At 41.1% G+C, this 17,133-nt stretch overlaps 1 protein-coding gene across 1 annotated transcript in view; it reads left to right on the forward strand.

Moving 5' to 3' along the window:
* Pias2 (protein inhibitor of activated STAT 2) overlaps positions 1-6,103 on the forward strand; it is a 120,717-nt gene extending 114,614 nt beyond the window's left edge. The window contains exon 14 of the mRNA XM_063231729.1: positions 2,945-6,103. Within this exon, the coding sequence (XP_063087799.1) occupies positions 2,945-3,073 (129 nt within the window). The 3' untranslated portion in view covers positions 3,074-6,103. The remainder of the gene's footprint in view (positions 1-2,944) is intronic.
* The last annotated feature ends 11,030 nt before the right edge of the window (positions 6,104-17,133 follow it).

A 17,133-nucleotide genomic window follows, 5' to 3' on the forward strand; every position in this document is an offset into this window, starting at 1 on the left:
TTTTTTTTTTTTTTTTTTTTTTTTTTGGTACCAGGGATCAAACTCATGACCTAGCACTTGCTAGGCAGGCGCTTATGCCGCTGAGCTAAATCTCCGGTCCCTAGAGACTTATTCTTTTTGAGGATTAAAATACATATAAGGCTGTCAGCATTACTCAGCACTTACTAAAAGCCATTGTTCTACTCTTTATGGACATGGTCAGAAACTGATGGTTATGTCTTAGGTTGGAATAAAAGGTTTTCATTTGCTAAGCCCCCAATTAATTCCAAATTATTTTCCCTCAATAAGGACCTTGAATGAAGCTGAAGTAAAAATAGTGACAGCACAAGCTGTTCAAAATTAACCTAAGGCATCAAAATATTTGCCAGCATGAGTTTATAGATTTTTACTTGAGTCTCTAGTTGGATATCAATCTGGATTTAAACTGCTCGTTAATATATTTTTAACTGGACATTTTGCATATAATACTTATTTTGTAACTAGCATCAGGTTACATTGTAATTGGTTATAGTGGCATAGGAGAAATACAACTTTCAGTCTGTTTAATGTCAGATATGTTGAATTTGTTGAAACAGAACAATGGAGTTTAAGAATGGGTAAGGTTTATTTGAGAATAGAAATAGTTTGTGAGGGACAGAAGTAGTCTTGAGTTGGGTTATCAACTGAGACTGTTTGCCAGGGTAATTTATATAGGAAAGTTACAGTGTGGGTGCAAGATGGGTCAAACTGATAAACCCATAAGCCTCTTAAGTATAACTGCTTCATTAATATTTTAGTAGGGAAATGGAGCATATAACGTTACGTCTAACAAGGTTAATACCTTGGCTTATCTGTGACTTTTAAAATAAACACTTTTGGAAAGGGATGGGTTTTGGTGTTTTATCTATGTCTGTTTGGAAAGGGATGGGTTTTGGTGTTTTATCTATGTCTGATACATATTTGTATTTAATAGGTTGGATGGTATTCATTGTAGTTTTGCTTATCTCTTAAGTAAATTGGTCTGTTGTGACTGTCCTGAGGACTTGTCTCTTTTAGGTACTACTTCAGCCATAATTTTGATGCCTGTAGTTTTCACTGACTTCTTTTAGAGCCCAGCCCCTCTATGACTGTAAATGTTTACCTAACTTAGCTGCCTATAAGAATAATTTGTCAGTACTTTTTCTTTGCAGCTTAGAGATAAACAGGCTGTAAGCTCTGAATGAAGTTATGATAATAAAACATTGCTCCTGGGGATGCAGCTCAGTGGTAGAGTATGTCTACCATTCCTGAATATCTGGGCACAATCTCCTTGACCATCATAAAGCAGTGCATACATTATGGTGCCAACTTTTATTAGGAATACAGTATTAAAAATCTTTTATGTAACCTTTTTTCTCAGAAAAGATATTCCCATAATCACATCTTTTAAAGGGAAACTAAACCACACTGTTCTTAAACCCAAACTGTTCATACTTCAAACGTTTTCACACAAGATGTTTCCCATTAGGCTCCACTGTCTCTGAGAGTAGTAAGCATAGCAAGTCAAACTTGAGTGGTGGTTCTCAGGGGCTTTCTCCTAAGGACAGTGTTTCGTCTCCTAGTAATCTAAATCCACAAACCTATAGTTTCCAGCCCAGGAAACACACCATTCATTTGGAAAGCTGCACATTAGTCATCTGGAGAGCTTTTGAAAAGCAGTCTATAATTGGGCTTCATCTCATATTGATTGGTTAATTTCTAGACGATGAGTCCCAAGAATGGGCACTTCTTAAAAGCTCTTCTGGGATAGCCAGAGCTAAGAACTTTAATGTGTCCTGGCTCTTCTGATTGCCCTGGTCCTGCCCTTAAGTCCTTTAAGAGAATATTACTGAAGTGAATGTATTCTCTTCATGCAAACTAAACAGTTTTTCCAAACCTGAGAGACTGCAGTAGATTTTGAACAGCAGTATATACCCCCAAGTGATGTCAGAAGCTAATGACCAATACCCTAAGGCCTCTAAACACAAAGGACTGCGTCTATGAACGGATTCATGTCTGATAAGCATGTCAGAAAACAAAGGAATTGGTCTTTCAATGTCCAATAGTAACTAAAGCATATTTACTCTGTGCCAGGCACTTGTTAGCTCATTTAACCCTCAAGAAGTCTATGAAATAGGCAGTTTTGTGTGTTACACAGAGAAACTAAGGAATAGCAGCTCAGGGAAACAAGATTCAAATTCATGGTGTCATTCTAGATCATATGTCTTCAGCGTCTGCCCAGACTTCTGGTTAGACTTTTCCACCAACATCTCAGTCCTCAGAACATGCTATAATTGGTATTTCATTCACTTTGTAGCAAGGAAACTGAAGCATAGAGACAGACAGGTAAACTTGCCCCACCTCTCACTGCTGGTGAATGGTGGCTTCTGGGTCTGTTTAGTAATAAAACTTTTCCTGATTCTCCAAGTTGCTTTCATTTGCCTCCTGTCTGAGGGGATTTAGATGGTGACACCAGACCTTGCCTGGGTAGTGGTAGACACATGCATCTATAATGACAGATGCATTTATAATGCAAGATAACTGCATCATAATGCTAAAACAGATGTGGGTAAAATGCACAGTGGGGTTGGAGGGGTGGCTCTGCCCAGGAAGAGGGAAGGCAGAGAACCAAAAGAAGAAAACTGTCAGCGCCACAAAAGTGGAAGTGTTACCACATGTAAAGGCTCCAGGTTGAGAGAACTTGTGCTCCAGTAAGATATTAGGATTCATAGAACTTGGAAATGATACAATTTGAGGTCCCTCTAAGAAAATGCAATACAGTAGAACCTTGAATTGCAGGTAACTTGTACTGCAAGTTTTATGCAAGATAAGCAGACATTTCTAATAAATTTTAACGATAAATGAGTATCTTGGAATACAAGTAGTGCATGTCACTGATGGTTAGATAATCGCAACTGAGCCTGTGGTGGTTCTTTCTTACTGTAAGATTGTGGGTGACCATCTTGCAACAACGAGGTTACGGAGAAGACCTCATCTGCAGAGGAGGTGGAGAAAACAAGAATCCTTCACTTTGAATGAGGTTACAAAATTTTGTGGAAAAGCACCACCAAAATAAGGCTGTAGCAGTGTGAGTGTTGAAATAATATGTCACATTTCCATGAAGCGTTCAAAAGGAGGCAAAAGCAAGAGTCATCGACTTAGATTCCTTGTTAAAGTTACACTGAAAGAAAAAGATTCTACTAAGCAAATGATAGCAGTGATTCCACTGGTGATTGTGAAAGTCCTATGTAGTAAACCCTTCTGTCTTGCTTCCCTCATATCAGCCACCAAGGTTTTCAAATTGTTTTTCTTTATATTTTGTATTTTATATGGTACCATATTATACTGTAAATGTTTTTATATGAAATGTTTGGGTTGGAGAATGAATCATTTGAGTTTGTTATTTCTTAAGGGAAAGTTTACTTTGATGTACAAGTGCTTTGTATTACACGCATGTTTCCAGGATGAATTATGCTCACAAACTCAGGTTTTACTGCATTAGGAATAAAAGGTATGAATGTAAGCAGGTATTAAAAGAGTTGATGGCAATTGAAAATCGTAAAAGTTGACTGTTTTGAAGAGCACCCTCAGGTTCATTGATAAGCTCGAAGAGACCCAGAATAGCTGTTACATAATGGAAGGCAAGGGATGTTTCACTCACTTTGTATTACGGAAACTGAAGCATGGAGAGACGTATTACGGAAACTGAAGCATGGAGACACGTAAACTTCCCCAAGTTTGTTGCAATGGAAAAGGGTAAGGATGAAAATCACCTCAGGGGAAGGGAACAAGGGACAAATTGTAGACCCAAGCCTCCAAATAGCTTCCCCTGCTGATTGCATGGGCAGCAGTTAATCTCAGTGATGATATGTGCCAGCAGAGTATTGCTCACCTGAGCTGTGGTGTCCAGAATTTCGTGGGGACGGGGCTGACTCATGTTGGCAGGCAGCATTCCAGTGAGTGACCTTAGTTCCTGAGTCTCCAGTCCGACCAGTGTAATACTCTTACAGCCAGCGGGTCCAAGGATGAAAGCACTGAGGGTGTCCTAAGGCTTAGTTGTCACCTGAAGCAGAAATTACAAAGGCTATCCTTGTTTTGAGATATGCAGGACTTGAGCAGTCTGAGCTTACTGAGTTAACCTTCATTGCACACTGAAAAATAGTACCAAAAGTCCAGAAGAAATGAATGGTTTGGCATACCTCTATTGAACATCTTTTCATTACTGCATGTTTGATTACTTTTTCATATTTTGTAGTATTCCTCCACCACCAACCGTGTACCAACGGTTGAACCCAAGCCCTTAACTGAGCTACATCCTTAGCCCTTAGACAGTATCAGTTGCTAAATTTTTAGCTCAGGCTAGGTTTAAATTTGCAACCTTCCTGCCTCAGCCTCCCAGTATGCTAGGATTACAGACATATACCACTACACCCAGCTCATTTAATAATTTTCTATAGAGCAAATAATTCAGTTTTCTGTGGAATTGATTGGAATGTGTTTATTGGTAAAGATGAGATGCAAAAATATATGAAACTTGGCCAAACCTGTTATTTATAATGCTGCTAAGATTTGTTCTTGAAAAACAGGGTAAACTGGGCTTTTCACATTCCGCACTTTTAAAAAAGCAATGGTACATATGTAATTGTATATTCTTCATTGTCCACAAATGTTTGTATTTGCGTGCACATTTGCAGCAGAGAACAAATTAAAAGATAACTGATAAAGGGACCATTGGGAACCTTATTAGTAAAATGACTAAATCTAAATTCTTCATTCCTCACATGTATTTTATAGAAATCACTACGATTGGAATTTATAAAATTCAGTGTATAATGGAACAATGGCTTTTATTTGTAATGGATAACTAAAGTAGCAAAAAGCTACTGTTGTGTTAAAACTATAAACTGTACTATGTGAAGTTCAATGAATAAACAAGTGTTTACATTTTTAAATGAACTTTTAGTTAATAAAAGGCTATATACAGTATAGAGGAAGCTGTATACAGTATATATAGGAAGTTTTAACAAAGCCACAAAAAACATTAACAGGTGAATGAAGTATTTTGTAACATTAAGGAATAGAAACAATGGATGGCTGTTAAAAGCAGCAGCTTATATTTTCTGAGGACAGATGACAGAGGAGGAGCAATAGGCATTGATAGCCCTCAAACTCAGGCTCATACGTGTTCTGTACCTTCCATCCAACCTTGACCTAAGGTGAGGATAGGCAGGGCCGTTGTTTTATTGACGGTATCTAACTTGCTGCCCAGGAACAAATGGCTGCAGTGGGAGCACAAAGAACCTGGTGCAAAGGTCAGGTGAAGGCCTAGGAGAAGCTGTGTAGTAAATGATCTAATGAAGCAGGAACTCAGTCTGCTTCAAATTACTTCAGTTATACATGTGAACACAAGTGCATTTAATCTTAGATGAGTCCAAAATCACTGAAGAGAAAGGGACCTCGTTTATAGCCTCCCTCCCTACTGAAGTTTAGGGAGATTCTTATGTGTCTAGAATAATGTCATGATTTAGAACAACTTTGTTGTTTTTAATAAATTACTTGCAAACTTACCCTAGAAGTAATGTTTTGTTTACATTTTCAGATTCACCATTTCAAAAAAAATTTTTTGGTACTAGGACTTGAACACAGAACACAGGCAGACGCTGTAACCACTGAACTGCGTCCCCAGCACCATTTTTATTTTTGTCTAGTTAGACACTAGTTTTTCCTGAGCTAAATTTGGTGATTTTTATTTTCCTATAGTCTCATTTATGTTAAACAAACAAAAAAAGGTGTTAGAACTGTTAAACGTTAGACACACAATTTGAGCAAGAGTGAACCCAGAGGGGGTGCAGAGAGCTCAGCTTGTTCATAAGCCACTTTCATTTTATTTAAACCCAGTTCTCACATTTTGATATTTGTATGTGTGTGTGTGCATGTGCGTGCCTTCTCTTCCATTAATAATTTATCCATTCAAGTACCAGGTTCATGATAGTTGTGATTTTATGATTTTTTAAAAATATGTACTCAAGCCATTTTTCCCCTTAACTGATTTCTTTTCAGAGTTGAAGAGAGAGCTTTAATCAAATAAAATGACATTTGATTTGATTTAGGTGTGCTCATTATGTGGCTGATTGACATTTTTTTTTTTCTTTCTTGCCCTTGTCTCTTTTTTCTCTCATGTTTGGGGTTACTTTCTCTTTTAAATAAAATCTTATAGCAGATAAAGAGTGACTCAGGTTAAAGGATCCTAAAGCTTGTCTTTAAGAAGTGTTGTTGTAGAAATCTGTGATTTCAAAGAAACTTGAAAATCATTGGGTTACATACTTATTTTGATGCATGATAATTTGCTTAAATGTCAAGCATTTCTTTACTGCACTTAATACTATTTTCATACTAATTTTTTGTCTTACTATACAAACATTCCAGTCTACTCTCTTAATATTCTCTTACCTGGTGCCTCTGTCTCTGTGTGTTTCTCTCTCTCTCTCTCTCTCTCTCTCTCTCTCTCTCTCTCTCTCTCTCACACACACACACACACACACACACACACACACACACACACACAGGCCAAAATCCAAAGCACTAACACCAAGTGCTGGAGAAGACACTGATCAACACGAATACTTGTTTGTTGCTAGTGAGAATGCAGTCACTCCGGAAGGCAATATGTGTCTTTCAAAATTGAGTGTACTCTTAACATGTGATTCAGCAGTCATGCTCTTTTGTATTTATCCAAATGAAAGCATGTCTCATAAAAACCAGCACATGCCAGGATTGATGAAGCACATTTGTAATCTCAGCACTTGGGAGGCTGAGCCAGGGGATCATCACAAATTGGAAGCCATTCTGGGCTACATAGCCAGACCCTGTCTCAAGGAAAATCTGCACATGGATATGTATAGCAGCCTTATTCATAATTGCCAAAATTTAGCCAAGATGTTAAGTTGATAAATGAGTGAAAAATGGTAGTACACTTTGACAGTGGAATGTTATTTAACATTAAAAAGAAATGAGCTATCAAACCATGCAGAGATTAAGGCAACGTAGGTGGCTGTCACTAAGTGAAAGAAGCTAGTCCCAAAAGGGAACCATCTGTAATTTCAACTATTTGACACTAGGAAAGGCAGAACTAGAGACAGCGGGACCTTAGTTGCCAGGGGTTAGGAGGGAGGAATTTGCCTAGAGCACAGAATTTTTAGGATATTGTATATGTGGTTGTAGAATGCCAATTTGATTAACTTTGGGATCCATCCAGGAGATTGTTGAGACATGTTTCTGAGTGTGTCTCAGTGAATCATAAGAGTCATGGCCTTGGTGTCTGTATCTTGTCTTTTGCCTTTCTCTTCCTTGTTCTTGTTCTGTTTCCTGGCTCCTTTGAACTAAGCATCTGCCACACTTTTCTGTCATAATGTTCTGATTTGAAGCCAGCTAACCATGGACTGAACTATGAGCTGTATTAAACCTCTCCTTTAAGTTGTGGGTGTCACATATTGTGTCTCAGTAACAGGAAAGATCATACTGTGTATACTGTAATGTGTATATGTATTTCATTTGTTCAAACGCACAAAATGTGTAATATGAAGAGTGAACCCTAATGTCAGACCATGGATTTGGGTGAGATCATATAGTAGTAACCTGTGTACCATTTTGGTGGTGGTGGTGATGGAATTTGTGCATGTGTGGGGGCAAGAGGTACATGAGAACTATGTACTCCTCACTTTCATTGGGAGTTTAAAACTGCTGTTTAAAAAGGCATTGTATGGGGCTGGGGATTTAGCTCAGTGGCATAAGTGCCTGCCTTGCTGGCAGTCGTGAATTCGATCCCCGATACCGATAAAAAGAAAAAAAAAAGGCATTGTATATAAGCAAATACTATAAACTTATCAGCTCTAAACTTTCACTGAAATCAACTGTCAGAGGACTAAGGAACTATTAGTTTTTTTTAAAAAAATGAATAAATAAAAATGTTTATTTTAGCTTGCAAACCTATGGAGGTTTCAGTCCATACTCAGCTGGCTCCAAGGCTAGGTGAGGTGGCTATAGGTCAACAGATTATGGCTGTTACGGCAGATAGCCAAAAGCCACAAGAGCAAAAGGGCCAAAGGAAGAAGCAAGCCTCTTTCCCTCCCTTATATTGTATGCAGGATACCTGCCCCAGATCTGGTGCACTTGCATCTGTCAGGGTTTACTAGAGAAACAGATATAACACAAAATACACAAATGTATAAAAAATTACATGGTTGGCTTGCAATGGTCACCCACATAGATGAGGGAGCACGCAGAGGGTGTTTGCAAGCTGGTGCTTACTGTAGTGTCCCTGCAAGTTTGTATCAACCGGCCAATGAGTCTGTAACAGAAGGCTGAATAGGCCTCAGGCTGAAGCCAAGCAGTCTGAGTCAGAAACCAGGAGACAACTCCAAGCTGAAGGCAATGCCCAAGCTGAAGAAGACTGGAGCTCCCCTGAAGTACCAGCAGTCAGCCCTTCCTCATTTGCCTTTTAATGTATGTAGGGTACTCCCCTCGAGTGGGTGTAGCACTTTCACTATCTGGGTGCAGTCCTCTTGCACAGGCTGAAGATGTTTCAAACTAAGGACCCTGGCTCCCTGCTGAATCGGTTAAGCTTCTGGACTTAGCAAGTTGACACAGTGTGTCAGTATCAACCATAACACCTGTGTTCTCTTTTGCTCTCCTGACCAAAGTTGATCTCTGGAATGTCCCAGGACTGCCACTGACGGCTTATGAATTGGCTTGCATGATAGAGAAGCCTCAGGGGAGCTTTGTCTGGGCCCATTCCTTGTGCTTGAGCAGCTGCCTGCTGCACATGGCTGTGAGCTCCACTCTGAGAGGTGATGTTATTTTAAGTAATTCATGTTGGACGAAGTGACTGAGGAAAATGTGAAAATGAGTAGCTATTACAAGATGTGTGTGTTAAGTGAAATGGAACATCGATACATGAAGAGACACATCTGTTATTTTTGCTTTTTTTTTCTTTGTAACTTCCAAGTGTGACTTTTCACACTGAGTAGAAACCCCTTGGCTCAAGAGCCATTTCCTGACCTAAACCCTTGTTGGCTCAGATGGGAGCAGAAGAGAATGGGACCCCCTAGGCCAGGAACCAATATTGCCTGAGAGCAGAGCCCAGTCGCCCCGCTCAGAGGTCTATAAGCTGGTTTGGAGCTGGGGCTGGTCTGGGGCTGGAGGTCTTGTGTAGGAGGCTTTGATGAGCTTTGAATACAGCTCTTCTTTCAACCCCTCCGCTGAAAGAATGAGGTGTTCACTTCCATCCCAAAGCCTAGGACTTAATCTACTAGGAATCAAGAATGCAAAGGTGATGTTTCTATAAGAACACTAACACTCATCAGCTTGGAAAAGCACTAGCAGTCTGTGTCTTACCCTTTCTGATGTGGTTGTGCCCAGGTGCCAGCAGGATTGAGTATGGGAAGCATGTCACTCTGAGGGAAGGGAAATAGAGCCATTTGAATCGGCTTTCTCCAGGTGACTGCAGCTGTAAGGGAGTCCTCACAGGATGAATGGAGTGGGGAGCATCAGACCTTCTCAGATACCCACTGAAGGCTCTGGTTTGCAAACAGCTCACCGTGGCAGATAGTGTGCATTAAGCTAGTGATTACCAACACTGCATCTCTTGTTGGTTTATTTTTGTTGGTTGTATACTCACCTCTGTGCTAAGTATCACTGGGTAGATCAGAGGAAAGAAGAGGGCTCACCCCTGAGTGCAGCTGAGATTTCCAAGTAATGAAAGGAGGTCAAAAGTGAAGAGAGGGAAGATGGAAGGCAAGATGTGTTGGGGGGGGGGGTGGAAAAGTGACAGAATACTTGAAATAACTGCCTCTGCTAAACAGAGGACAATGGCTTTATTCACAGGTGTGGGGACTCTTGGGGTGGAAGCCAAGAGTCAACAGAGCTGCTCGTCAACAAGATCATATGATTGTCTTTAGCGGGATGGACTGCCTGGAAGCAGAAGTGGATGGTGAAATTGCCACCAGCTGTGGATTGGCCAGGCAGGCATAGCAATATGACCAGCTTCCAGAATGACTGAATTCTGGCCAGTGAGATATAAGAGGAAGGCATTGAGTGGGAAGGCTCCTGAATAGGAGAAACCATGGAGATCTTTTTTCTCCTCTTCCTCCATTGGGCTGTGTAGAGTGTAAATATCATGGCTAGAGCTCAAAAAAATACCATGGAATATGAGACATGGTACTAGGAATGTGTGAACAGCAAATAAGGGGAGCATGGTTCCAGGATGCACTTAGGGCCCACCATATAATCTGTAGGCTTACTACCTCTCATGACTTTAAAATCTATTATTTTGGAGTTTCTCTTGTATGCTGGTGAGCCTAATTCTAATAAACAGGCTAATGTAGGGGAACTGTGGGAATCATAAAAATGTCAGTAAAGTGGCCATACATTGGAGAATGGGTACTTTACTGTTTGGGAGATCCATATAGCTGAATAGGCTAGTAAGAGCTGAAGCCCTTTAAAAGTGGGGAAAAAAGTAGTGATTAGAAAGTGGAGTTCCTAGGCTGTGGATATAGCTCCCCAACACAAGCACCTGCCTGGCAAGTACAAGTATGAGTTTGATCTTAGTACCAAAAAGAAAAAAAATGTGAGTTCCTGATTTCAAGATATCAGATTGACTTTATAAGATATCATAATGCTAACAAGCCAGGCATGGTAGTGCATGTTTGTAACCCCACCACTGAAGAAAATGAAGCAGTTCAGGCCAGGCGGGGCAACTTAGTAAGACCCTATATAAAGAAAAAAAAAAAAAGCTGATATTCCCTGAACATATCCTATGAGGTAATTGGAATACCTAATGTTACACCTTGACTAACTCTGGAAGGTAATTTTTTTGTTTGTTTGTTTTGTTTTTTATTGGCCCATTCCACAAATAAATAAACTAAAGTACAAAGAGGCCAACAAACTTACCTAAGGGGACAAACCTGGTGACTTGTTGGATTGGCATTTGACCCCTTCAGTGTTATTCCAGAGCCTAACCTGTTTACCACACCCTTTTCTCTGCCCTGTTCCCACCAGGGACTTCTGGGAATGGAGCCCCTCAAAGCTCAGAGATGTGTAGGTCTGTGAGGCTGACTGCTAGCTCCAGCTTCTGAGTGAACATTGCAACCTTTAGAATGGTGACAAGAAGTAAGGCCCAGGGAAGGCAGTCACCCACAGCACGACACTGAGCGTATGGGCAGGCATGGAGGATGTAGCACAGTGGGTGATGGAGCCTGAGTCACATCTCCTCTGAAGCAGAAGGACAAGTGTGGGAGTCAAATTCTGTTTCCACCTTGTCCTGGCTAAGTCATCTTGGACAAATCTGACTTTTTGTGCCTCTTTCCCTATGTAGGAGGTACACTAATAGTTTCCTCACAGACTAGGGCCAAATGGATTAGTGGAGCACATGGAACAATCCTAACATACCATACCAGGCCCTGGGCATGTTGCTGCTCAGGTGTCACAAAGTTTTGTGGAGGAGATGGCTGCTGTGACAGGTGGACAGAGATGCAGAGCAGCTGTCAAAGAAAGGCTGTCAGAGAGGGCTAAGAGACACAGAGCTGTGCCTCCTCTCTCTTAGCTAGCCTCTCATGGAAGGGGCTCATTCTCTGTATGTCTCTATAGTGATGTCCCAGGCTTCCTGTTCTAGGGTTAAATGTATGAATATATTGGGAGGGAGGGAGTTTTCCTCTGAACTCCCAAACTGCACATGCCCACATGTGACCCAGCCTGAGTATCAAGGTCATCGTCCAGCAATATTGTTGGAAGACAGTGTGAATTGCCTCAGCTTTGCCCACATGGGCTCTCTTGGCTTTGGTTCTTTGTAGCTGTTGATGCTACCTTTGGTACCACATTCTTTTTGGCTCTGAAGGGTCCTCCACACTGCATGGCTGGCTATTTACTGATCCCTGTCTGTGGCTATTATTAGGAACCACTGTAACCCAGTCCTGCTGAGTACTTGATCTTTATAAGCCAGTGTCATACAGTGGCATTTGTGTGTCTGTTTAGGAAATATTCTATTGTGGGTAAGATACCTATTAGCAAGGACAACAATGAGTCTTTTAAAGAAACAGGAACCCTGGCCTAAATGACTATCTGGACAGCCATTGGACAATGGCTGTGGACAATGTGAATTCCTTCCCTGGTCTCAGCACCTCCTGAGTCAAAAGTGCTGCAATTACAGAGCCCAGGGACAGCACTCATCCTGCCATGACCCACCACATGATGCTAGGCAAATCATTTCACTTCTGTGGGCATCAGTGGCAATCTGTGAAAGAAAGTAGTGATGCCACATAGGGCTTTTAAAAGGCCCAAGCAAAAGCACATCCATAAAGTGGGTGGCTACACATGGTGTTCTTCCACATGCAGAACACCACTTGTGCCTTGATCCTGTAGGAAGCACATCTAAGCTCATTTGGCTCTCAGGACAATGTTTGGAGTATTGTTGTGCAGGTAGTGTGTCTTTCTGGGATTCACAAAACCAGTGGGTGGCCAGACTGAGATCTAAACTTCAGAAATGTGGCTCCAAAGCACATTCTGTTTTTACTGCAATGGCTGGCAAGGGGCGGCAGTAATGCATACCCTAACAGGAACCTGGAGGACCTGGGAAATGAGGTGGCTGCAAAGAAATGGGGCCAAGATAGGTCTGGTAAGACAAATGATAGTATTCAAAATGATCACTAAGACAGGGAGGAGCACAGATGATCTCTGGGGGCTTGTGCTTTCTGTTGTCCTACTTGGGTGTCTCCACCTTGTGATAATATATAGAGAACCATACACCATGATTTATGCATTTTTCTGAACACACGTTGTTTTTCAAAAAGGTTAAAAAGAAAAGAAATTTGTTGCATACAATTGTTGAGTCTGAATGTGTTTTCAAAGTTCATACCTATATAGCTCTCATTTCCATCTGTTCAAATGACATTAAAAAGTATGTTTACAAATCTGAAGGTATCCAGGTAAAAGTCTCAAGAATCTAGATCAGTGTACAGATTCAGAACTATAATGCTGACCCCTTTTGTGGCTGATGACTTTTTGATCTGGAATCCACTAGTAGCCATATGTCCTCTTTTCATTTCTCTGAGACTTAGACTGAATTAGAGCATTTTTAACACATTGGAAACTCGGGGGACCATTTAGCCCAGCAGTTTCAAGTTATCCTCCCCAAATCCTTGCATTCTGATGGCATCTCAGGAATTGTGGGTACACTGTGAAGAAGGCTGAAGGGAAGAGGGAGAACCCAGGGCACCCTTTTGATTTGAAACTGGGATTTTATCATTAGAAAATGATAAAACTGCAGCTCTTATTTTAGAGGCTAAAAGGCCAGTACTTTCTCAGTAAGTGAATGAGAACTTATTTTAGTTAGCCAGTGAGTGGCAAAATAGCCCTGAAATTCAGGTTTCAGATTGCCCAAGGAACCCTCCAGTCCTTCCTCTATTGCATACTTCCTTAGGGCAACCTCAGACCTCTTAAGAGGAAAAGAGGGTGAGAACTGAGACAAGAGAGTTTTGGTGGGCATGGAAGTGGCCCTGGGCTTCTGTGGGACACTGGAGTCACGTCAGCACACAGACCTGAGAACTTGCAGTAGTTGTGGGTAGGTAAAGAACAGAGAGATTTGAGGTCCACTTTTACAGATTCATCAAGTCTCAAAATTTATGGAATTTCTTTCTCTAAAGCAGCTTACTTTAGAGCTGTATATCATCTACCTTACAAAATGCTCTTACATTTTTACATGTGAGCCTCACAAACTCCTATGCTGAGTATAAATTGTGGTATTTCTAGTTTATATGTGAGAAAATCAGCAGGTTAGAGAAGATGGGTGTCTCCTGCGCTCACAGAGCTGGAACATGAAGCTAGTCTGCTTCTGAGCTCTGTCCCCCCATCCTGTAGCTCCTCCAGGTTCTGGGACACCATCAGCTCCTTGCTTCAGCCTTATCATGGCATTTTCGTCTAAACACCAAAGTGTTCCAACAACAAAAAGAATTTACTTCCACACTTGTAATTTGGATGACCTGTGTCTAGCTTCTTTTTCTGTGAGCTTGGTGATTATAGTAGTCTTAGTAGCTAACACTAGGGGCGTGTGTGTACGTGTGTTAGGGGGATGAGCAGAGGACAGCACCACAGTGATGCTATATATGGATCTTAAACATGTTGCTGGCACATTGAGGAGCACATCTCCCCACCCTCTCCATTATCTGCCATAAACTCTTCTTTTAATCACAACAACAGGATTATATTGAAAAGAGGACAGGGGATAATAGTAAATGAAAAAAGATGCTGCTCCTGGTGGTGGATGTAGGGACAACTGTCAAACACCCTCCATCTCCCTCTGTGTAGCCACAGTGTGGTATCTGCAATAGGCCTTGACACCTGGGGAGGGCTCTTAGGAAGCTGAGCCAGCTGTAATAATAGCACCTTCTTATCTATGCTTGTTTGTGCTTGGTTCTGAAACCTAGGCATCGGCCAGGTGGTGCCTGGCAGCCTTCTGATTGTTATTGGTCCCAGGTTGGAGGAGAGTATCTTTTTCTTTGTCTCTGTTTACTGCCATTGTCCTCATTACTGCTGGCACCATCATGACCTTGGGGACAGCTCTCCTCAGGAAGAGGCCTATACCAGACATAAAAGAGCAGAGCATGGAAGGAAACTGTGACCTAAAATACTTAGGAGCCCTCTTGAGCCCACATCTTCTCTAATTTTACTGATGCATCATAAAAGACCTTAACTGACACACTGACTCTCTCAACACAAGAATTTATTTCCAGAAGTGGAGGTGGAATCTTGCCTAGTAATCCAATGCTCAATGATCCATGGTCATCAAGGAAATATATTTATGAGACAGTGAATCAAAGCCATAGAGAAGTTTATACATAGCATGTCACCTTGTGATCTCCAGGATCACCTCAAAGATAAATAAATCTGTGCTGACATGTGGATGGTAGACAATAAATTAATATGTAATTTAACAGGCCTTTGTAGAAATAATACCTGAACACAGGGGAAATCCTTTTACAGTGACTCTTTGTTACTGTAGGGTCAGTAGGATAGGACTCTGTGCACGGGCTTTGCAGGTGATACAGAATAGAACAAGTCAGCAACACAGCCCAAGACTGGTCCTGCTCATTTGTTTTTGCATTGCTTGTGCTTTCATTCTATGTAACAAGGGGGACAAGCAGCAGCAGAAACTATCTGGCTTACAAAGCCTACAGTGTTTACCATTTGGCCCTTTCAGGAAGTTTGCTGACTCCTGCTATTCCCCAGGTACCTCACAGGTTGACCTGACCTGTAAGTCATGACAGTCTGGGACCCACAGCATGGTGAGGCCAGACTGTCTTCCTGGTAACTGTAGTTTATAAGTATTCATGCAGTTTGATGGACTATACAACAAATCCTGTTTCCACTAATTCTATTATAAAATCTGATACATATTCCTTAGAAAATCTATTCTCCACAGACTGCAATGAAAATGTTTGAGGATAAAGTTGAGATGATGACTACTTGTGTATTTTTTTTTACAGTGCTCTGAATATAGTTCTAGTGAGACATCACTCGTTACATTAACAGATAACACTTCAGGTGAATGTCTCTCCATTAAGCATATTAGGGCTTAACTGGAAGCTATCAAAGCCTTTCTAAAGAGCAGAAATTATAAAGATAAGGAGAAGATGTTACCACACCATGTGTCTTCTTTGGAGCAGACAGAGCCCAAGAAAGTGGCAAAAAGGGTATACCAAAAGTAAATTCTGCCAGCTGAACAATTTTGTAATGTACCAGCACTAACCATGCTTAACCTATTCCCATGAATCTCAAATGGATTGAATGATGAGGCACTTAATATGGTGACACCTTTTATAAAGTAGTGATCATATTTCTTTACTTCTTCCCTGTTCTCCTGGAAGGAAGCAGATAATTAATTTTTAAGTTGGTACAATAATGAGAGTTCAGTCATGAGGCTGCTTGCCAGTGGAGTGTGGCGGGGGCCAAGGAGAGGAGACTGATGCCTTCAAGAAAAAGAAAACCCATCTGAGCCTTTCAACAGTGCTCTTTCAAATGCTGCCCCAGCAGGAACAGATTGATTACTTAAAATGCAAAGCTGGTTACATCAGTCCTCTACCGAAAAACTGGCAATGGCACCATGAATGAAGTCCCAAATCCCTAGGAGGCAGAGCCCACTCACCACTCTCATCTCTCCAGCCACACTAAGCTGATTTTGCCATGGCTCCCATTGCCAGATTTTGCTCACGTTGTTCCCTTTGCCAGAACCCCACCCCTGTCTTCACCTAGCTCACCATCCTTACCCAGAACCAATCACAATGCAAGCCAAACACAATTGCCTCTGTAAACTTTTCTTCCCAGTCCACCCTGCCTGCTGCCTTCCATGTCAGTCCCAATTTAGTTGGAGGCATACTTGTACTACTGTAAGGATTGTCCATCAGTCTTCTTCACTGGACTTTAAATTCCTGTAATGATGTAGGATTACTGATCTTCATTTCCCTAATATGTCACACGATGTCTGGCACACAACAGTCATCCCGGCCATGTAGTAATACATACCTTGCTGTGGCCATTGCATTAAGATTGGGACCATCCCTTGCTGCTTTAGAAGTGAATCAGTGGAACGCCTGTCCTTTTTCTCTCCTCAGATACTAAAGAACATTTATTTTAAATGTTGACTTTAAGTATTGTTAAGCAGATATATTTAAAGAGCATCTTTTGCAAAGTTTCATTGTTACACAAATCACTAACAAAACATGCATTGGGACCCTGTATTGGCATAGAAATGAAAAATATATTTTTACCTAAATTCATCAGTACTCTTTGTCATTACTGCTAGCAACCATCCGAACCTGATCTTTCTGTTTCTCCTTTATAGCACAGTCTTTAAGGTAACCAAAGAAAATTCAGGGTTCATTTAACCATCACACCACCTAAATGTTGTCTGAGAGATGTTATTACAAACAGTGATGCTATTCCTGGCAGTCTGCGAGAATATAGTCAAAGTAGAACAGAACCTTTGTGCACTCTGATGTATTGGCTGGTTTATGGGTTAATAATAATGTCTCTGCCCTTTGAAATAAATGAGATAAATTGCAACAAATATAAGAGAGAAATACTGGGGAG

This window comes from Cavia porcellus, unplaced genomic scaffold (genome assembly GCF_034190915.1).
Source record: "Cavia porcellus strain 051 isolate PalLab524CR breed Dunkin Hartley unplaced genomic scaffold, mCavPor4.1 scaffold_20, whole genome shotgun sequence".
NCBI classification, from domain to species: domain Eukaryota; kingdom Metazoa; phylum Chordata; class Mammalia; order Rodentia; family Caviidae; genus Cavia; species Cavia porcellus.